Consider the following 22,950-nt stretch of genomic DNA (forward strand, 5'->3'; position numbering starts at 1 on the left):
TTTTTAAGGTGAGAGCCACCATAAGGCCAGATCAGAGAACCCATCAGTATGCTCTGTTGTAAACTGGGTGACTCTTGCATGGCAAAGAGGACCAGCAAATAGGGATTGGCAGGTGTTCGACCAGTCAGCCTTAGGGTGGTCTTCTCCCCCAAACCTTTTGCCTGCTTACCACCTCTTTTTGCAGATTCTTTTTGTTTTGTTGGCCTTAGGACTCTAGCACTAGTCAGCAGGGGTAAAGTTATCAAAGTGCATATGCTTCTCCCATAAACATGGTTACATTTGGTAGATCCACAATTTGGATATTTAATTTATCTGTAAGTCCCTAGTAGAATACACTATGTGTGCCCAGGGACTGTAAATTAAATGCAACAACTGGGTCTGCAGAAATGATTGTCCCACCCATATACGTAGCCATTTAAACATGTCTCTGGCTTGCCAATGTGTGCTGTTTGACTGGGCATTTAACATTCTTTGCCAAGCTTTGAATTCCACTTTGATTACACAAGTCACTCCTAAGGTAGGTCCTCAGTAGCTCATAAGGCAGTGTGCTGTATAAGTAAAACGTAGGACATGTACTTTTAGGTTTTGCATGTCATGGTAGAGAAAAACAGCCACATGAGTTTCTCTACTGTGAGGCTTACTCCTCTCGTAGGTTAACATTGGGAATTCCTTATTACACTTAAGTTTTAATTCCTGATTAGAAAGGATTCGTTCTATCATGTTTTTATATCTTTGGAACAGTAATGACAAACCTTTACTGGTAAAGTTGGATTACTATTTTAGAAATGCCACTTTTAGAAAGCGGGCATTTTTCTGCTCTTAACGCTCTGAGTACCTGCAGCTGGTGTCTAATACACGACTGGGGTGGGTGACAGCTTGACTTTGTGCATTCCCTCTAGACAGCCACACAAAGGAAAGCTAGGTGTGTCTGAGTGCCCATCTGCATCCTGATGGCTCTTCCTGGGCAGGATGGGAGGGAGGAGCTGATACTTACACCTGAATAGGCAGTCTACTGTTCACAAATAAAGGATTGAATTCCCACCGGTAGGGAGCCAGAGTCATAGCTGGAAAGAAAGGAACTCTGTGCACGTCAAAAATCCTTCTTTGAAGTCACCCCCACTTAAAAAGGCACAACTGGGTAGAAGTACTGGGCCTCTGACCCCACCAAATCAGGCACTTCTGAACCAGTAAATATCTTCTGTCAGAAGAACTGCAGTGCTGATATAAGGACTGTCGCTCTAATAGAATCCTGCCCAGGAAGAACTGCTTTTCAGCTGTGCGGCCCTGCTGCTCTGACCCTGCAGAGGGATAGGTAGACTCGGCCTTGAACCCAGAGTGATCTACAAGGGCTTGTTGGCCTGCCTCCTGTTTGAGATCCTTGAGCCTCCGGTTGCTTGATACTCAAGGATATCAAATCCCTCATTACCTGCTCTTGTGCCATTGGAAGTGGACCCAGGTGCTTGCTCCAGTGAAATGGACGCATCTCAAGTCTGCTTGCAGCACAACCGGTGCATCGATCGTGTTACGGGCGCAGAATCGGGGCATCGCAGTAGGAACCACCTCCCACACACATTTTTACCTTTACTCAATCTTTTATCTAAATCTCAACGGACACTTGTTGATAATCACATTGCTGCATCCCTCTCTATATATGCCCTTCTAAGCACTCTTCATGAAGCAGGCGCTTCAAGACCACACCATCCTAGGGAGTAATACTTCAACTTTATATCCGTTTGTTTCTCATGCAGACTTATGCATTCTTTGAGGCTTTTAGACAATTCGCTACCATGTTTTGTATTCTTTGCACCCTACCTATTAAATCATTGGTGCAGCCGCTGTAAAGAATGACACCATGGCCAAGCCTAGACTTGTAACCCTGTTCGTTTAAGACTCGCTTCTTAGAAGTGTAGTATAATAATTAGCCCTTATTCACCGTACACATGTGGATTCTATAGACAAAATTCCTCTTATTTATAGTGCGGCAGAGCAGTTTGGTCAAATCTCTGGATATCCAATTAATCAGTCTAAATCAGAATGCATGATTTGGAATATACCACCCTTAACATCTATCCCAATCTTAAAACATGAAATAAGATATTATGGGGTACAAATCAAGCGGGACATACACCAATTGGCCGTCAAAAATCTGTTAAAAATTGAGAGGCAAATTGCAGAATCTCTAAAAGGCTGGTCACTTATTCCTCTGACTTTAATTGGAAGAGTCAATATTATTAAAATGATGCTGCTACCCAAATTAATTTTCATATTTCAGAATATTCCACTTGCTTTTAAGGAACCCCGATTAAGTAAGATACAAGCCAAATGGAATTCATTTATCTGGGCTTCAAAGGGCATAAGGATTGCATGGAAGAAGCTGCGTAGAAAGAAAGTTAAAGGAGGGCTCTGTGCTCCAGATCTGAGAATATATGCCTGGACATTACTAATTAAGGCGGGAATAAGGCTATTCGATTTCCCAGCGAGGACAGAAACAGACTATTATCTGAGCTCCAGGGAGGCACCCAGGGATTTTTGTTTAAGTTCGGTGATTCGCGTTTCTTTAAGAAGGTTCGTTTAAAAGTTCTTAGAGATAGGGCATATGCTTGGGCCAGAGTAAGAAGGTTACTAAATATTTCATATTATTCTGCGATGGCTCCAATTTGGGACTCACCAGGTTCTCCAGAGTGGACTAAAGATTCATTGACCATTCCGCTTCGGGTAGCAAATATAAAATCTTGGGGCCAATTAATGCCGGAAGGGGTCCTTTTGAGTTGGGAGGAGATCTCCAATCTTACGGATAATAATTTATCAAAGTTTAAATATTTACAAATCAAGAGTTGGGCTCAGGTTATGGCAGTGGAAATAGGCGTTAACTCGGCTCTGGAGGAACTTTTGTTGAAGAAAGCAAGAAGAATAAAAACATCAGTGCTTTATTGGACAATCCTGGAAGGAGAGGATGGGGATTTCTGTCTCCCGGTACAACTTTGGAGGGACCAAGTTCCGGATGTTGATTTGCAGAATTTATGGCAAGTATCCTTTGATTTACTTCGTTACAGTGGCACCTTCCAATTTAAAGTGAAATCATTTGTTTTCTCTTCATAGAGTGTATTGGTCCCCGGCCAGGTTGGCTAAATTCTCTAAGGGGCCTATTCCCTGTTGTCCAAAGTGTAACCAGGACAAGGCAGACGACCTTCACATGTTTTTAACTTGCCCTGCTCCAAGGAATTTTTGGTCTGAAGTAGAATGTATGAAAGCGCTCTTCAATTTTGATATACAAGTTAGTATATCATTAGTTTTCTTTCGCATTTTTTCTAATTATGATGAATTTCCTCAAGACATTAACAAACTATCTCTTTAATTATTCTCGCTCGCACAGAGACATGCAAACTTTGGGTTAGTGCTACTATACCTTCATATCTAGATTGGATCAGGGCAATCAGGCAATCAGGCAAACACTTAAATTGGATAAGGTAGCCTGGAAGAGAAGGAAGCATTTTTGGATTCCATGTATCAATTGGCTGGATAGGTTGTGAACGATTGTCCAATGATTATCAGTTCAAGGGCCTGGAAAGATGGAACTGAATTGAATCTATACTTTGTAGTACCGTGAAGTACGCATCGGGTATCTGCAGAAAGAGCATCCATTAAGATCTTCAGAGCATAAGAAGGGCCCCCCCCCCTGCTGCTGTGCAGGGGGTGGCAGGAATTGGTTACTCAGAGAATATCTTTTTGGCGTATGAGGACAAAAAAAAAAAACATTCTTTCAAAGGCTGGAAATCAGACCACCCTGCAGTAAAGGGGTTGCAGGCGGTGTCAACATTGATAATTGTATATTTGATGCTACAGACAATAGTGTGGTCACACTATGGTCAAGTGCTAACCAGTTCCTACCCGTCCACTCACCAATGGCAATTAAAAGATCATTTAGTCTCCAGGGCTCCTCTTCACCTTCACCAATAGCATTGTTATGTCTGTATAAATAAATACTCTGGTTGAGTATTAAACCATAAAAATCAGACTCAATTCATGACACTTCATTAAAAAGGTATTACTGCAGAAGGGTCAATTTACTTCTAGAATAAAATCATGAGCGGAGCTAACTGGTTCTTAAATAAGAAAACTAGTCTCTTCGAAAAGTAACTAAAAAACAATTCCTTCCTGGAGACTAGCACTGCCATACAGAATCCAAAAAAGTACCAGTGTCGTACCTGCACGTCCGATCGTTATGAAAATCCACCCTTTTGTTTCTCATGTGACAGGCTTACAAAGATGTTCAATAAATATTACAACAGTGGCTGCTGGAACCCTACTGATTTGAGACCAAAAAGAAGGAGGGATACACCGTCCTTCTCTTGAAAGCTCAAAAAGGTACAGGACTGGATCGATTAGGACATGAAGGCAGAATACCTCCAAAAAAAAAAGTTTGGATTGCACTTTTGTGGTTGGGTCTAAGCAAATTACATATAACCACAGGCAAGAATACGAGTCACTAGGGGAACGCTTAAGCAGATTTCATATCTTGAGGAACTAGACCGTGTTGCCCCCACCCCTCTTCTATTTGCACTTTCCAAAACGTCCTCTACATTTAAAAAAAAAAAAAAACCTGGGATGAGCCAGGATGGCCACATAGGAGGCTGCAGATCTGACGGTCAGTGGTGCCCCCCCAGCCCCACCTGTGACCGAAAGTGCTGCGCAGAGCCAGCAGATGAGGTCAAACCCAAGGGACGACACCAGGGAGGAACAGTGTCTGCCAGAAACAAGCGGACTGTCCAGGAAATGCACGCCACCCAGATTTGGTGCCAGAGTCGTAGAGGGATTGTGGCGCAGACTGCGAAGCCAGAGGCCTGTAAACTCCTTGAGGTCGGAGCTCCACGATACGCACCTGCGCAGTCTGATTTAGCTTGTCAGTGGTGAGCAGCACAGAGCCTCTGCGGAAACTAGGGACTGCCTCGGTGGTTACCACGTTAGATACCCGGTGTCCTATAGATATGCTTTGCCTATATGCTGTGTTAAGTTAGCATGAGCTTATTAGGAGTTTAAACGCCATTTTACCTTTCTGCTGCTTCTGCACAAGACACAGAACTGTTGCTTTAGCTTTGAGCCTAGTAGAGCGGTTTGATTCACATGAGAATAATATGTTGTTACTCTGATATCAGCCTTGCTTGGTGAGCTGTATCTGTACAGTGAGTGCTGAAGCCTTCAAGGATATCTCGACAGTGGTTGTTGTGAGGTCTGATCTTCGCACCTTCCTAGACATAACATACATGCAGCTCGGCCAAATTCTGGCTTTAGGCGCGTTTTATATTGCTTTGCACACAGCATACGCACACTTGATGGTGCTTCGCATGCAGAGAGCTGGTGGAAGATGATGTGATCCCTTACCACTAGGATCGGAGGTATGGGCCCGCCCTGCTAAAACCCAAAGAGACCTTAGATATAATATAATATACTAGCTAGGGAGGGTGAGAATTAGGTGTTTAACTTTATTCATTTTAGCATTTTAACATTCACCTTTTGTATTCTATGGACTAGTAACTATGCTGATTACTTTGTTTCTTATAATATGTTTGCTTGTATTAGCTAAGATACTGCGTTTGAGAACACTGCATTAGAAAATAAACATTTCAAATGTGCACGCGTCCTCATTTACTCCTTGTTCTGGATTGAAATGATTGTATAACGAAAGAGTGTTCATTTGTTCCACGTTACCCGAGGTGTACTAAGACCACGTTCTGGTTTGTATAATCATTGGGAGTTTGTAATAACCAATGAGACACTGTAGCTAGTGTGGTAGGGGATTTTGGGTACTAAGAGGAGTTTTGGTACACCCTAATTCACTGAGGTTCCAAGTCTCTATGCACAGTTCTGTAGGAGAACGGAATCCCTGCGAAATGGCGCCCAATCGTTGGTGGTCTTATTACATGACACTTGAGTAGTACAACATTCAGTCCTTAACCCCTTCTCTATTGTTTCCGGATAATGGTGGTGTCGGAAAAACCTACCTATATTTATATAGGTCCTTTCAAGCTTGAATCTTTCTAAACAGTTTCCTTGAATTAATACCCAAGTTGTGCTACAAAGTTTACTTTGTGCCTTTGCTTTCTGTGTCACTATGGCCGCGGTGAACATTCCGCAACATAGTCGAATTGCGGTGCGTAATTGTTGGACTTGGCCCTTCTGGCAGGTTCACCCCTAAACTTTTTGCTTTTGAATGTGACCTGGTGATGGTGATTTTTGGGTTCTGCGCACTTTCACTGTGTCCCAGTGGAAAGTGCGTGTGCACTCTTAGTGCGTGTGGGGAGATAGGCCTGCCCTCCCATAGGAATGCATGGGGAATGTATGTGTCCCTGGTAGTTCCTGATGCGTGGGGTGTGCAGGCTCGAGTCTGGTATGTGCGGACTCGTGTGATTGAATGCTGCGAAATGATGTACGCGGCGTGTATGTGTCTGGTGTGGAACTGCCACTTCTAGACATGGCTGTGTGTGCTGTAAAGGTACTGGCGTGTGATTGGCTGGAGCTGGCTGGGATGCCAGGCTCCATGAGTCATGATGGGTCTGCCCGGTGGTGAGTGTGGAGATTAGCATGCTGATGGCTGGGGAGGAGTGCACCTGGGTCCTGAATAGGGCTGGGCTTTCCCCACACAATGCTGGCTCCGCCCCCTGTGGTGCGTCTAACGACCCTAGCCCTGCCAGTGAATAGAGTGAGGGGCTGAGCACATCAAGGGTGCTCCCAGCCCAGCTGCGACAGGTTCTTCCACCCGCCCTGCACAAAGACAAAGGAATGTGGTGTATAAAAAGGGGCTGTGTCCCCTTACAATCTGTTCTTTTCCTGATCTTACTGAGGGGGGCTGCCGCTGGGCGCCAGGAGGAACCGCCACTAAGACCACCTTCCTGCCTGGAGGGACCAGTGAGCTGGCCCCTGGGCCCAGCCTTGCCCCCCATCTTGCTGCATTCCAAGGACCTCTTTGCTGTACTTTGTTTACTCTAGCGCTGGGAGCGCTTTGTTCTTGCCACCAGCGCCTGGAAGCGCTTGATTTGCACCTATAGCGCTTGGGAGCGCTTTATTGCCCACCAGCGCTGGGGAGCGCTTGCCATTTCCAAGTGAGTGGCCACCTCGCATTTGTGCCGCCCGTGGCACTTCGCTCTTTAAAGTAGAGGGAGCCTACCCTCGTGGACCCGGGAGAATCGCCGCCGAGGCCCAGGTGACGGAGAGCGCCGAAAAAGGAAGTCAGGCAGTCTGTTGCCTAGCGGGAGGCGGGACTTCCGGTCTGCGGGAGGAAGTCCCGCGCACGCCGCCGCCTGAAGCTGTCCGGTGAAGAGGGAGAGCGGCGCTGGCCTTCACAGGGCTCCCGGGACTGAGGGAGAGCCCCGGAGTGCCGCCAGAAGGCTGAAGAAGAAGCCCGGCAGAGAGGAGCAGACACCGCGAGGAGCCGCCGCCTCCCCATACAGCTGTGAGTGTGGCCGCCCCCGGGGTCACTCCTCCACCCCAGCGAGGCCATTCGTGAGAGCCTGCGAGGCTCGAGGGCACCTTTGTTTAGAGCCTGCAAGGTTCTTGGCGGCATTTTATATTTGGAGCCACGAAGGCTCCCGGGGGCATTAGTTGTTTCTGAGCCCTGAGAGGCTCCCCAGTGCCCCAGTTGTCCACGAGTCCCCCCGAGCGGGACGCCCACAAGGAGCACAGCTCTTTAGAGCCCCGGAGATGCTCAAAGGGGCATTTCTTGGTGATTACGAGCCGGCGAGGCTCTAGGGGGCAATCAGCTTGTTGGTTACGAGCCCTGAGAGGCTCACAGCCCCCACTGTGTGTTTTGAGCCCAGCGAGGCTCCAAGGGGCCAGTCCTTTGTTTAGAGCCCAGAGGGGCTCAGGGGACAGTCAGTGGCACAGAGCCTGCGAGGCTCCAACGTGTTGGCCCCCATCATTGCTCTACAGCTGCCCAGAACTTCTGAATCTGTTCAAAAGGATGCCTCATGAGCGGAGGAAGAACCAAGTTAAGCTGCCACTGAGGCAGTGGAGGCTTAACTGGAGGGAAACCCCAAAAAGCCTTAAGAAATTGTTTCACAATACTCATCGACCAGAGGGAAGGTCCAGAGGAAGTCCGCCTGAATCTAGAAATGGCCGCAAGGTGTACTTTGATGGAAGAATGAGCTAGACCGGATTTTGCCAATTGCAGAATGTATGGCAAAGTCGGATGAGGTGCAGAAGAGTAGAGATTAAAGTTCTCTTTACGGCACCAAAGGCAGAAACACTTCCATTTCAAGCGATGTCTTATTTATACTTGGGGCTCTAGCCTGAGCAAGTACATCTCTACATTCTGACGAGATATTTAGATCTAGAAATTCTCGGTGCTCAGGAGCCACGCTGATAACTGAAGCGATCTTGGATCCGGGTGTACTACTTTGCCTAGGGACATCGTCAGCAGGGAAGGAATCGGCTGCAGATTAACTGGACGGTACAGGGAGAGTAGAAGAAGCTCCGTAAACCAAAACTGGAGGGGCCACCAGAATCATTTTGCAGGGTTCTGCCTTGAGCTTCCGGAAAAGTCTGGGAATCAGTAGGATCGGAGGAAAAGCTTAAACAAAGGTGCCTGACCAGGCCATCGAAAGCGCATTCCCCAACTATTCCGGATAGTGATGCCTGCTTGCATAGAGTCAGCATTTTTTGTTCTCCGAAGTGGCAAAGAGATCTATGGGCGGAGCACCCCAGAGTCGGGAATTCTCCTCCAGAGTGGCGTGGTCTAGCTTCCACTCGTGGCTCACAGATTCCAGGCGACTGGGCGTGTCCGCTCTTTTGTTGAGGATACCTGGAAGATGCTCTGCTGAGAGCGATATCTCCTGTTGGATTGCCCATTCCCAAATCACCTGAGCCTCTTTGGATAATCGACGAGACCTTGTACCTCCCTGCTTGTTTACGTAGTGCATGGTCATCGTGTTGTCCGTTCGGACCAGGATAGATGACTGTCGATTCGGAAGGAAGGCCTGCAAGGCGAGACTAATCGCCCTGAGCTCCAGCAGATTAAAGTGAAGTAGACTATGCTGGGGCAGCCAGCGGCCGCTTACTTGAAGGTCTTGTAAGACCGCGCCACAGCCTTCCAGCGAGGCTTCTGTTGTAATTATTAGAGGAGCTGGGGTGACCCTGAAGGTGAGACCCTTGGAGATATTGTCCTTGTTAGTCCACCATGCTGCCGCCTCGGTCATAGGCGGAGTTATTAGGACCGTGTCCTCGAAAGAGCCATCTGCCTGGCACCAGTGCAAGTCCAGTTGCTTCTAGAGGGGGCGCATTCGTAACCTGCAATGGGGAATTAGAGGAATGCAGGACGAGATTGACCCGAGGAGGGACTTGTAGAGGCGAACTGAAAGTGACCCTCTTCTTTGCAATCGGAGAGCTGAGGTTATCAGCTTTGTCAGTCTCTCCTTTGAAGGGAATGCTTTTCAGCAAGAGGTGTCCAGAATGGCCCCCCAAGACCGGGCTGATTTGGAAGGGTACAGGACTGACTTTTCTGTGTTGAGCTGAAGCCCCAATTGACTTAAGAGCTGTGTGCAGGTCCTGACAGCTTCTTCTGCTGCGTGATGAGACTGAGCTTTTAGCAACCAGTCATCCAGGTAAGTGAAGACCTGGAGCTTCTGCTTCCTGAGAAACGTTGCCACAGGGTCTAGAAAAGTTGTAAAAATCCGCAGAGGGGATATGAGTCCATAAGGCAGGACCTTGAATTGAAAGTGGCTCTTGGCTACTGTAAAGCATAAGAACTTACTGTGGGCTGGGTGGATGGGGACATGAAAGTATGTGTCCTCGAGGTCCCGAGTGGCCATGTAATCTTCCGGATTGAGGCGCCGCAAAATGTCCTGTAAGGAGACCATCCCAAACGAGAGCTTTATGAGGTAGGTGTTTAGCTCCCTCAGTTCTAAAATAGGACTCAATTTTTCTTCGGTCTTTTGAACTAGAAAGAAACAGGAGTTGAATCCTTGTTCCCGGTGAGCTAGAGGGTCCGGTTCTACCGCTCCTTTGAGGAGTAGTTGGTTTGGATTCGGTGGCGCGACGGGGCTTGGATGGTGGTGGAGGTTGAAATTCGAGTATGGCCCGATTGAACTATATTCAGAACCCATTGATGTAATTAGTTGCAAATTTTGGAAATATTGGGATATCCTGCCCCTCACTGGTGTTACTGGGGACAAAGGAACAGTAGGAAGAGCCAACAAGCCGCTACTGGCACTTGGAGGAATCCCTCCCTTGTCGCCCGGTCGTCCTCTCGAGGATGAACGAGAGAAAGAAGACTATTGGCTTTGCCGTTGAGTATATTGCGGCCGGTATGATTGGGAGGGCTGCGAGTAGGAGGAATAGCGCGGTTGTCGATATCCGCCTCTGTAGGAGGGGAGGCCTCCTACATGTTGACCGCGTAGTGTAGATCATAGAGGAAAAACAGTTTCAAGATAAGGGTAAATAGGCAAAAACTGAGCAGAGCTCAGTGGAGACTTCCTTACACAACGTGTGGTAGAAAATCAGAGGCTCGGAGGCTCTCAGGAAGGTTCGATGGGGTGAGGCTGTTCTGATTGGCTGTTCATGTTATTTGGTCTCTTTTACTTTAAGATGCGGATATGCTACAAAACTAGACGGGGCCTAGGATTCTTTTTTTTGTCCTCATTTCTATGGCTATTTTATGAATACCGGGGACTCCATTTCGACAACGGGAAACTATACAAGCAATGGGAATCTATGCTCCTGATCATGAAAAATGTTGCACCCTGCATAGGGCTCTGCAGCTCAGCTCTAGGGGTAAATGTACACATATTGCAGAGGGAGGCTGGACTTTGCGCTTGCTTTAAACATCTAAGTCGGACTGGTAGTTTAAATCTGCTTTTCCAGTCTGCAACGGCGGACTGGGATACCTGTCTTACTTAGGTAAAGTCCAGGGTGGCACGACCAGTACAGCAATCCATGGAGTGGCCCTCTAGCTTACATGCCCTGGGTACCATACACCAGGGGTTTACAAGTAAGTTAGCCTATGCCAATCTGATATGAGCCAATTAGACAGACATTTTAGGGTTAGGGCACTGAGGTCTGGTTTGCAGTCAAAAAACTTGAGTGAGACCATACAAAAGGAGGAAAAAGAGGATTTGCCTTACACATTTTTTAGGAATCCTGAAATCTAATTCAACAGGGTTTCCGTGACAGGATTAAAGCTTTCCAAATTTGGCGTATATGGTTCACCTTCTGAGCACCCTTCTAACCTCCAAATGCCATGTAACTTCTTCGCAATGCCTGACATCGCCAACTTTACATTGCTTAGGGGCAAGAGCTCAATACATACATTAAAACATCATGATGATATGATCACAGACCTTGAGCCCTGGTGAGCACAGAGGAATACATGTCACAGCTCCTGGGCACCATTCACACAGAAAAATACAAATCACAGACATCTGTATAGCACACAGATCAGCACAGACCACCACAAGTCACATATCCAGAGCACAAGGAGAAATACAAGTCGAGGACCTGGAGATGCACAGAGGAACACTAGTCCGACGTGAAGCCACAGAGGACATAGGAATACACATCACATACCCGGAGCTACAGAAGTACACGTCACATATGTAGCTGCTAAACAGTGAAATACAGGTCTCAAACACAGATCAACATAACAGAGGAATACACGTCAGAGCCACAGCCCTCAAACATTTTAGAATTGAAGCAATAAAGGGGCATAAATGTCTGTGCCTGAAAGGAAGCTACACCAATGTCAGATTGTACTCACATGACAGGGGGAATCGTTATCATACGTTGTCCGAGTGCATTCCTCAACGCCGGGGGCTGGCTGCTGCTCAGTCGGAGGATCAATTGGGGCGTTGCTTGCTCCAAAGGTGACCTCGTCTGCAGCTGGAAGAGACAGACGTGTAGATGGTTAAAAGGGCTAGTAAAGAGAAAATGTAGAGCTTTTACCTTCTCAAAAGTTAAAGTGAAACATTTCTAGTACAGGGTTTTACTTCTACAAATGTTTGTGCACTGGTTGGGTGGCGATTGTGCTCTGCCCCACCACTAACCCCACATTTGTCCCAGCCCCTACTCCCGACAAGTTCACATAGCAACAGTTTAATCATATACCTCAGAAGGTTAGTTGAGAATGTCGCACCAGTGAGTTTGGGAACTCGCCCAAACACGTGAACGGGTGATGCTTCAGACAGTAGGTGCTGCTGAAGAAAGCTGCCCAGAGGAGGTGCTAGAGCAAACAAATGGACGGAATAAGAGGTGCTATGCAGACTGAGCATCACCAAATACAAGTGCCACTCCTGCGTGGGGATATCAGTCTCGTCTTTTCTCTCTGTGCTCTCAGACACAGAGCTTAAAACAATGGTTGGTTAAGGTGTGCTGATCTACAATTTGGGGGACCATTTTAGCCGTTCGAGCCCTCTTCGTAAAATGTGAGTTGGGAGGGCAGTGAGGAATGTGCAGTTAGATTATCCAATAGAAAGAACATTACTCAAGTTAAGTAACTTCTGCTGACCAATACTTGTAACTGTGAATTCCTCCCCTTTAGAATAAATGCCAAAGCAGACCTTCCCGAAGATGGATGGTATGTCTAATGGGCTCCGACTAAAAAGTCCTGCAGGATCGAACAGGCAACGAATGGGCAAAATGCCCTTCCTGTCGGACAAGGCAGTCTAAGCAGTAGTTCTTCGTAAATGTATGCACTATTTGCGTTGATGCCAGACAGATGTCCAAGAGAGGCACTCGGCGCACCAACGCAATGGTGGCAACGTGGAATGGGCTCAGACACCATCCAGAGACTACATTTTGGGCAATCCATTGCACATCTGTCTCAGAGTCCTTTTCTGCGCAGCCTTTCATTTCATGCCCCAGAGAACCCCACAAAAAGCTGAATGCCCATCAATGGTCTTTTGTGCAATAAACATAAAAGCTTAAAGCCCTTTCATGGTCCAAACAATGGCGTCTTTCCTCTTGAGGGGTGAGACGGGGCAAAGAACGCTGGAAAATTGATGGATTATTCAATGTGTAAAGGAGTCAACTTTCAGAAAGATGGCAGCCTAGTCCTTGTCACCAGATTGTCTGAAAAAGGTGGTTGAACCAAAAGAACCTGGAGTTCAACACACAACAAGCTTAAGTGACCGCCCTAAGATGCAATGAACAGCCGTGCATCAACTTGAAAGGAGTGCACATGACTAATGCAAGGACCAAGTTAAGGCCAGACTGTGGCATCACAAATGGTTTAGGAATGCACATGTAATGAGATTTCTTAAATGTTTAACACACAAAAGGTGATTTAAACAAGGACAGCTGGTCCGACAAACCCAATAAGGCCAAAAACAAGCCTTTGTGTCCACTGCAAGACCTTGCTGGCAGGAAGGACGTCGCCCACAACCTCAAATGGTGGATTAAAGGCGGTAACCTGCTGCTGCACAATCTCCACACAGAGGTGTAGATTATGCAGGTGCAGAATCCTACCCTGGTGCTGCGACAAAAGATCCTTCCAAAGCGGCACCCCTATCAGGGACAGATGCTCCTGCCCAGAAGTTTTAGGTACAACACAAATTGAACAACCTGGAGCCCGTAGGATGACTTGGGCCCGGTTCTGATTTTTAGGAGGAGGAAATACGGAAAGGTGTTCCAGAGTCCCATTCCCCAATCTAGTCCGAATAAATCTCCTAGAGAGCGCTTTCCAGGGAAAGAAATGAGCAAAAGGTTGACACTGCATTCGACTGGCAAAAAGATCCAGCCAGGGTTCTCCCCACTCTCTGAAGACACCCTCCGCCATCTCACCATGCAACCATCATTTGTGATCTGCCGAGTGCTGCCTGCTGAGCTGGTCTGCCCTGGCATTCAAATATCATGCCAGGTATTTCACAATCAGATGCCCTGATGCTCCAGCTGACTCCAGGGGTGCACTGCCTATTGTCACAGGACCCAACTAAACCTGGTTGGTTGTAGTATGACATGGCGGAGGAGTCGATGGGAGAAAACAAGTTACTTACCTGTAACTTTAGTTCCCCAGTATTGGTACTTTCATAGATTCCCATGCTTTGTTTCATTCCCCCGTCGTCGGAATGGGAGCCTCTGTAAATAAATAATACCATAGCAGTAAGTACAAAAGAGAAAACTAGGCCTAGGCCTCATCTAATTTTGTAGTTTGTCCACTTCTTTTTGTAAAAGATACCCTCCTGAGAGAGCCTCAGATTTTTCGTAGCCGTTGTGTAACAGCAACTATCTCAGTAAAAGAGGCTGAGCTTTCCCAGGGGGAGGGCGGGCGCATGGGAATCTATGAAAGTTACCAATACTGGGGAACCAAAGTTACAGGTAAGTAACTTGTTTTCTTACCCCAGTATTGGAACTTTCATAGATTCCGATGCTTTGTATCAGAGTAGCTAGCAGTAAGTCATGAGCACATTTGGTTATATGAATATCCTTACATATCAACATAAATCTCCTTATAAGAAACAAATTATAAACACGTTACCACAGAGAAGAATAAACATAAATTAGATACAAAATGTGCAATATAGGAAGGAGGGATTGTAGGGAAAACTCACATCTCATTGAAAAAGATTTCTCAGGACCAGGCAGTAGTGCTTCGTGAAGGTGTGTGTACTGCTCCACGTAGCTGCTCTACAGATGTCCTTGATTGGTACTCCTGAGAATAGAGCCACTGATGAATCAACAGATCTCGTTGAATGAGCACAAACTCATCTTTCAAGCGGTTTGCCCGCTTCCTGATGACGATACGGAATCGTATTCGAGATCTAACGTGAAATACTGTGCTTCGAAAGCGGAAATCCCTTCCGCGGGGCACTATAAGAGACAAAGTTGAGAAGACTTTCTGAATGGTTTTGTTCGTTCCAGATAAAATTTCAGAGACCTCTTGTAGGAGAGTAGGGTCTGCAATCCTATGATCACCCAGATTTTTGCTTTTTGCTGCACTGGTTTACGACTTTCCCTGGCTGTGGGCCTGCTAATCAGACCCACAGCCTAGCTGTTCTCTCTATCCAAATTGTACTCAGGTACTGAATTGGCACTGGGCCCTCTCCAAGTCCCTGTACCCAGGGCTGAGGTGCACCCAGAAGTCTCCCAGGGGCTGAAGCATGTATTATGCCACCCCTGGATTGACTAACTAAAACTGACACAACTGGCTGCACGACAGCTGGGGCAAGGTGGTGTACTCACCCTTTGCTTTAGATATAGTATACCTATATCTAACCCTAAAATGGACACACAGATCTCCTATCAGTCACTCCTATAGCAGGCCTTAACAATCCTGAAGGCAGAGTGCTTGGAATCGTGTGAGACGGTGCTCTAGCATGAGCTGAGCCTGTCTGCGGCTTTCGGGATCCATCCCTTAGCCGTTTCCATGATATCGCATACCATATACTCTTAAGTGCATTATAATCCTCGCGGTTATGTGCCAACTCTGGTATCGCTTTATCAAAACATGTCGAGTAAGGTGTCATACGAATTGGAACACTAACCCCTCGCCAATTCTGGCGACGGGGTTAGCATTCCACCCTTCTAGAGGGACACGACATGCCTGTAGCCTATAACCCGGTTAAAAGTCAGACAGAGCCTTAGCATCCACAAAATGGATGCTGCCACCGAGACACAAGTCTGCCCTCCTGCTGCTGGGAGTCCTCCCAGAGCAGGAGATAAGGACAAAGGGTTTCCTGCCAGGGGCGGTGCCAGCACCGTCCCAGACAGGGTTTTGTGTATTGTAGGTAGGCAGGGCTTTAGAGGAAGGTGACTGCACGTGGCACCCCGGTGCTCACTGTGCATAGGCTGGCTGGAACCAGTTCCAGGGTCACTCCAGACCCTGTGTTGGGGAAAAGCCCGCCAAGGAAGTGGGTGTAACCACCCCCCTCCTGGTCCCACCCATAGGGCAGGACTTAGTCGCGTGCCAGCCCCTTTTTACAGGATAAAGGTAGGAACTGGCCCCCTTCCAAATCAGATCATCTTTGAATCCTGAAACTACTTTCTGCGAAAGGAACTCAAGACTTCTTCCTAAGATTTCTCCCTTGTGACTAAGGAGTAGTCACCCTGCATCCGCAGGCACCATCTAAGAACACTGCGGTCTGCTGCAAGTCCTTCCACCGGAATCCGACTGCCCAGCTCGACGAGAACCGGCTTCCCTGGCACCTCTGACCTCTACCCACCTCTACAGCCCAGCTGAGAACCGTGGGTGCGACGAGACCTCAAGGGACCGGCCATCTGCAAGATTGCACGACTTCTTTCCAGCAAGCCCGCCGAGTAACCTACTGGTGAGTGCTTTGGGGTCCGAGAAGCCCCGACTCTGAGCAGCTCCAGCTCCGAAGTTCAGCCCCCCAGCATCTCCACGATCTGCGTGGGGCCCTTCTGCTTTCCGCTGCTCACCGCGTTGTTTGGCTACTAGCCCGTTGGCTTGTGGCCTTCCCGACGACGCCCGACGACATTTCTGCTGCTGGTCTGGTTGCTCCAGACTGGCCCTTGCTCCCTTCCAGAAGAAGAGCACCCCGGACCCCCCTGGTCCACTCAAGACGCCATTTTGAGTCCACCGCGTGGGCTTGAATTAGCCAAGGCTTGTTGCCCAATCCTGGGTAACTTCGACGCCAACGACTTCATCCTCCGTGGGACAGCTCGCACCTCCATCCTGGTCGCCGACAACGCCTCCTGGTCCGAGAGACTGCAGAGCCCAGCAGCGCCCACTCACCTGACTGCGGTGACTTCGCCCGGTGCCATCCTGGTGCCCACTTAATCACTGGCTAGTGATTCAAGAACTTGGTCCCCTCTGCTTTCAGGTTTTCTTCTTCCTTGATCCAGGCTTGGATCCATCGAACTTTCCTTCACTGGTCGCCTGCCAGCAACTTCTTCCTTCCAGGCTCCTGGTCCGGCAACGAGATCCCCGACGTCTTTTCAGACCTATGCAGCTGCAGCCCCTGGGCTAGGTAACTTCGGCACTCCGGTGTCCCAGCATAGCCTCACTATCCAAGGGTCAGGATCCACTGTCGTTTTCTCCCTACCAGGTCGGGTTCGCCCGTGAACACTAACTTTGTGAATTCTAGCTTCCATAGACTTTGTCCCGCATCCCGCGTGAGAGTGCACACTCTGCACCAGAGTCCCCTGGGCCTCCTAGTAGTAATCTAACGATTCCCTAGTCCAGTCCTAGCGATTCCAAAGCCTATTAGAACTGTTACTTACCTGCTAGTAATTCGCATTCCACTTTTAGCGTATATGGTTTTTCGTGCCCCTCGGGCATTTGTGTAACGTGCTAACTTAAAAGTATTTTCGTAAGAGTTTTGTTGTGTGCCTAGCACCCTGTCCTCATAAAGAGTACAGGGTTGTTGTGATTCTAATAAATACACTGTTTATTTTCATAACACTTGTGTGGTGTCCTTTCACTGGGTGTTCAAGGGGTAATGTGATGGTAAAACAGCTGGCTTAACACGCCCTCTAGAGTCTTAGCCTTAGACTGCTCGTATCCATGCTACTAGGATAGCTGGTCTATAAGGTTGACTTACAACCAATCATCAATAAGGGTTGTTTGGACTGATATATAGTGATCACTAGAATAGTGAACACTGCACATCAGGCCAACTTCTCACATTGGTGGCAGCGGTGGGATTTGAGCTTGCTGTTGTTTTACCACACATGCCCTAAGAATATCTTGTGAAAGATCACATAAGTACTAAAGGTACATATAACTTAGCTTAGAATACTCTGAGTTCTACTGAACCAGCTGTTGTAGCTCCTAGGGCCTAGCACACCCTAAACTACAACTCTAGCAAGGGATCAGTAGGCAAACATATAGTGTAGGTAAGTGCACCACTTACACCTCACTAGAAAAGCATGTCGACTCAGGGGGACTCTACTGAGACTCCCCTGGTCAGTGTTGACCCTCCACAGGTCACTTCAAGATATGCAGCTCTCAATTTTCAGGAGATGAGGCAACTCTGTGTCTCCAGGAAACTGAAGCAGGGGTCTAACCCCACCATTCCCTTTCTGATAGGTCTCTTAGAGACATATGATGCCAGAAAGCTCTCTCAGTTACATGAGAGCATGCCAGCCTTAGAGGGAACCTCTGGGGATCCAGACCTCCCCAACACTGATTCAGCAGTTGAGGAGGAGGATCAGGAGGTACTCTCTGGGGATGAGGTAGACAAAGGTCTTGAGGTAGTCAGAAGGCTAACTAGGACCAACTTAGACTTACTTGGGCTAGGATCTGGGGGCCCCCCAGTACTAACCCGAAGTGGGCCTAACCTTGGAGTTAGGAGAGATAGATCTCTTTCTAGGGACTCCAATAGATCTCTGCACTCTAATGCCTCTTCTCAGGGGAGAAGGAATCCTCCACAGAGGAGATATACTTCCCCTCAGAGAAAGGAGCATGAAGCTAGGATGAGACAAGCTGAACTGAGGATTGAGAGGGAAGAAATTGCCCTGGCCAAAGAGAAGTTTGCCCTGGCAAGAGAGCAGCAGATGAGTGGGCTAGCTCCCACTGGTGGCAGCAATCTCCCAAGAGATAGAGAGAAGGGTTTAGATACTAAACACCTGACTAAAATAGTGCCCCCCTTTAAGCAAGGGGATGATATCCAGAAATGGATGGCTGCTCTGGAGAGGGCCTGCACTGTGCAGGGCATTCCCCAGAGTCAGTGGGCAGCTATACTGTGGCTCTCCTTTGATGGTAAAGGTAGAGATAAGCTCCTCACTACAAGAGTGGAGGATGCTAACAATTACCAGGTCCTGAAGAATACACTGGTTGATGGGTTTGGTTTAACCACTGAGCAGTACAGGTTGCTGTTCAGAGACACCCAGAAAACTCAGTCTCAGGACTGGTCTGATTTTGTGGATTGTGCCACTAAGGCTTTGGAGGGCTGGTTGCTGGGTAGCAAGGTTACAGATTACACAGGATTGTATAATCTAATGATGAGAGAACAAATTTTGAACAATTGTCAGAACCAGTTGCTGCACCAGCACCTTGTTGATTCAGATCTGACCTCTCCCCAAGAATTGGGAAAGAAGGCAGACAAATGGGTCAGGACAAGGATCAAGCAGAACCAGAACCAGGGTGGTCAGAAGAAAGCAGACCAGAAGGGTAATGTTAAGAATGAGCAAAATGACCAGAAGTCTTCACCAGGTCCCCAACAAACCAAAGAGGGTGGGGGTCAGGCTTCCCAGAAGAAGAAGACTCAAGAAGGCCAGTCAAAAAGGTGGTGCCAGTACTGCAAAAGTAAATCTCACTGGTTTAGTGAGTGCACCAAAAGAGGAGGAGGACAAACTCCTGCCACTACAGCTCCTAAAGCAACTGCACCCCCTAGTACAGTCAGTAGTGGTAGTGTCACTCCCAAGGCATTAGTTGGGTTAACCTTGGGCACTGAGGGGTCTGACAACTTAGTTGGCACACTCACTCAGGCTGTCCTTGTCTGTACAGGGGATATGGATGTGTCCCCTGAAATAAGTCCCAATACCTTGGGCAAATACAGGCAGACACCTTTGATTAATGGCAAAATGGCTCAGGCCTATAGGGACACTTGTGCCAGTGTCACCATGGTGACACCTAACTTTGTGGACCCTGGACAGATCATGCCAGGTACTGATTTCCTGGTGACCAATGCCAGCAATGTCACTACTAGTCATAGTGTGGCAATTGTAGCTTTCTCCTGGGGTGGAGTGAAGGGACAAAAGAAAGTTGTAGTCAGTTCAGACCTCCCAGTTGATTGTTTGTTGGGCAATGATTTGGAGTCATCACAATGGTCAGAAGTGGAGCAGAGGACTCACATGGAGATGTTAGGCTTGCCAGCACATGTGCTTGCTGTGACTAGGTCACAGGCCAGAAGATGCCCCACTGAACAGGTGCTGGATCCTGAAAGTATGGACCAGACACCTTCCAAGAAGAAGAGCAGTAAGGGTAAGGCTTTGCCTTCCCCCTTGCCCCAGGTTGAGGATCAAGTCTCTGAGGAGGCTGATCTAGAGGAGCTGAGGGAAACTGAGCCTAAAGAGCTTGAACTTGATCAAGTTGAGTTTCTGGGCTCAGGGGGACCCTCCAGAGCAGACCTGGGGAAGGAACAGTTGAGCTGCCCTTCCCTTGAACCCCTCAGACAGCAGGCTGCTGCTGAGGCTGCAGGGAATGCCACAGGTGCCCACAGGGTATACTGGGAAGATGGACTCCTGTACTCTGAGTCAAGAGACCCCAAGCCTGGTGCAACCAGGAGGCTGGTCATCCCCTTGTCTCTGAGAGGTTTCCTTCTCACCTTGGCCCATGAGATTCCCCTTGCAGGTCATTTAGGTCAGACAAAGACTTGGGACAGGCTTGTCTCACACTTTCACTGGCCCCATATGAATGAGAATACCAAGGAGTTTTGTCGCTCATGTGTCACTTGCCAAGCCAGTGGTAAGTCAGGTGGCACAACAAAGGCCCCCCTCATACCACTACCTGTGGTGGGGGTTCCCTTTGAAAGAGTGGGGATTGACATTGTTGGTCCAATGGAACCCCAGACAGCATCAGGACACAAGTTTATACTGGTGGTGGTGGACCATGCCACCAGGTATCCTGAGGCTATTCCCCTTAGGACCACTACAGCCCCTGTAGTGGCAAGAGCCCTAGTTGGAGTGTTCTCCAGAGTGGGTTTCCCTAAGGAGGTCGTTTCTGACAGAGGTACAAACTTCATGTCAGGATATCTGACTGCCATGTGGAAAGAGTGTGGTGTGAACTACAAGTTCACCACACCCTATCATCCACAATGCAATGGGCTTGTTGAGAGATTCAACAGGACCCTGAAAGGGATGATTCATGGACTACCTGAACCTCTTAGGAGAAGATGGGATGTCCTGATCCCCTGCCTCTTGTTTGCTTACAGAGAGGTCCCACAGAAGGGGGTTGGCTACAGCCCTTTTGAGCTTCTGTATGGGCATCCTGTAAGAGGACCCCTGTGTTTGGTGAAGGAAGGATGGGAGAGACCTCTCAAAAAGCCTGCAACCAACAAAGTGGACTATGTACTTGGTCTCCGCTCCAGGATGGCTGAGTATATGGAAAAGGCATCTAAAAACCTTGAGGCCAGCCAGGAACTTCAAAAAGCTTGGCATGACCAAAAGGCTGTACTGACTGTGTATCAGCCAGGACAGAAGGTGTGGGTGCTGGAGCCAGTGGCCCCAGCAGCTCTGAAAGACAAATGGTCTGGGCCCCACACCATCATTGAGCAAAAGGGAGAGGTTACCTACCTGGTGGACCTTGGAACTCCCAGGAGCCCTCTCAGAGTGCTCCATGTTAACAGGCTCAAGGCATATGTTGACAGGAAGGACATGAGCTTGCTCATGGCCACAGATGAGTGACAGGAGGAAGAGAGTGACCCTCTCCCAGACCTGCTCACTCAGAATCCTGATGATGGGTCAGTTGATGGTGTTGTCTTTTGTGGCAGCCTCACTGAACATCAGCAACAGGATTGCAGGCAAGTTCTGCAATCCTTTCGACATATGTTCTCTCTGACACCCAGCCAAACTGATTGGTGTACCCATGATGTTGACACTGGAGACAGTCTGCCTGTCAAGAGTAAAATCTACAGGCAGCCTGATCATGTTAGAGACTGCATCAAAACTGAAGTGCAGAAAATGTTGGAACTGGGAGTCATTGAGCCCTCAGATAGCCCTTGGGCTAGCCCAGTAGTTCTAGTGCCAAAGCCTCACACCCAGGGTGGTAAGAGAGAGATGAGGTTTTGCGTAGACTACAGAGGCCTCAATGCAGTCACTAAGACTGATGCCCACCCAATACCAAGAGCAGATGAGCTTATAGATAGATTGGCTTCTGCCAACTTCTTAAGCACATTTGATTTGACAGCTGGGTATTGGCAAATCAGGTTAGCTGAGGAAGCCAAACCTAAGACAGCATTTTCTACCCCTGGAGGGCATTATCAATTTGTGGTAATGCCCTTTGGACTGAAAAATGCACCTGCCACCTTCCAAAGGTTGGTGAATCAAGTCCTCACTGGGCTGGATGACTTCTGTGCAGCTTATCTTGACGATATTGCTGTCTTTAGCTCCACCTGGGAGGATCACCTGGTCCACCTGAGGAAAGTGTTAGAGGCCCTGCAAAAGGCAGGCCTCACTATCAAGGCCACAAAGTGCCAGATAGGGCAGTCACAGGTTGTATACCTGGGCCACCTTGTAGGTGGAGGCCAGGTTCAGCCACTGGAGAGTAAGATACAGGCCATCAAGGACTGGACTCCTCCAATCACCCAGACTCAGGTTCGAGCTTTCTTGGGCCTGACTGGGTACTATAGGAAGTTTGTCAGAAATTATGGGTCCATAGTGACCCCCCTTAATGACCTGACAAGCAAGAAGATGCCAAAGAAAGTTCAGTGGACAGCAAGCTGTCAGAAAGCATTCAATGACCTAAAGCAGGCCATGTGCACAGCACCTATCCTCAAGAGTCCAGATTACTCCAAGCCATTCATTGTCCAAACAGATGCTTCTGAGTTGGGTGTGGGAGCTGTTCTGTCTCAACTGAATTTTGATGGTAATGATCAGCCTATTGCTTTCATTAGTAGGAGGTTGACACCCAGAGAGAAAAATTGGTCAGCTATTGAGAGGGAGGCCTTTGCTGTGGTCTGGGCCCTGAAGAAGCTGAGGGCCTACTTGTTTGGCACTCACTTCACCATTCAGACAGACCATAAGCCCCTCTTGTGGCTAAATCAGATGAAGGGTGAAAACCCCAAACTGCTTAGGTGGTCCATTTCCCTACAGGGGATGGATTTTACAGTGGAGCATAGACCTGGGACTGATCACAGCAATGCTGATGGGCTCTCCAGGTATTTCCACTTAGAGCAAGAAGACTCACCTGGTCAAGGTTAGCTTATTGTCCCAAAGTTTGGGGGGGGGGTCATGTAGGAGAGTAGGGTCTGCAATCCTATGATCACCCAGATTTTTGCTTTTTGCTGCACTGGTTTACGACTTTCCCTGGCTGTGGGCCTGCTAATCAGACCCACAGCCTAGCTGTTC

The 22,950-nt window shown here is 48.1% G+C and overlaps 1 protein-coding gene across 1 annotated transcript in view; it reads right to left on the bottom strand.

Moving 5' to 3' along the window:
* The window catches only part of LOC144751959 (uncharacterized), a 309,766-nt gene that overhangs the window by 42,055 nt on the left and 244,761 nt on the right, over positions 1 to 22,950 (bottom strand). Inside the window, exon 7 of the mRNA XM_078639921.1 lies at positions 11,744 to 11,865. Coding sequence (XP_078496047.1) covers positions 11,744 to 11,865 — 122 coding nt within the window. The remainder of the gene's footprint in view (positions 1 to 11,743; positions 11,866 to 22,950) is intronic.

The sequence above is a fragment of the Lissotriton helveticus genome, chromosome 4_2 (genome assembly GCF_964261635.1).
Source record: "Lissotriton helveticus chromosome 4_2, aLisHel1.1, whole genome shotgun sequence".
NCBI classification, from domain to species: Eukaryota; Metazoa; Chordata; class Amphibia; order Caudata; family Salamandridae; genus Lissotriton; species Lissotriton helveticus.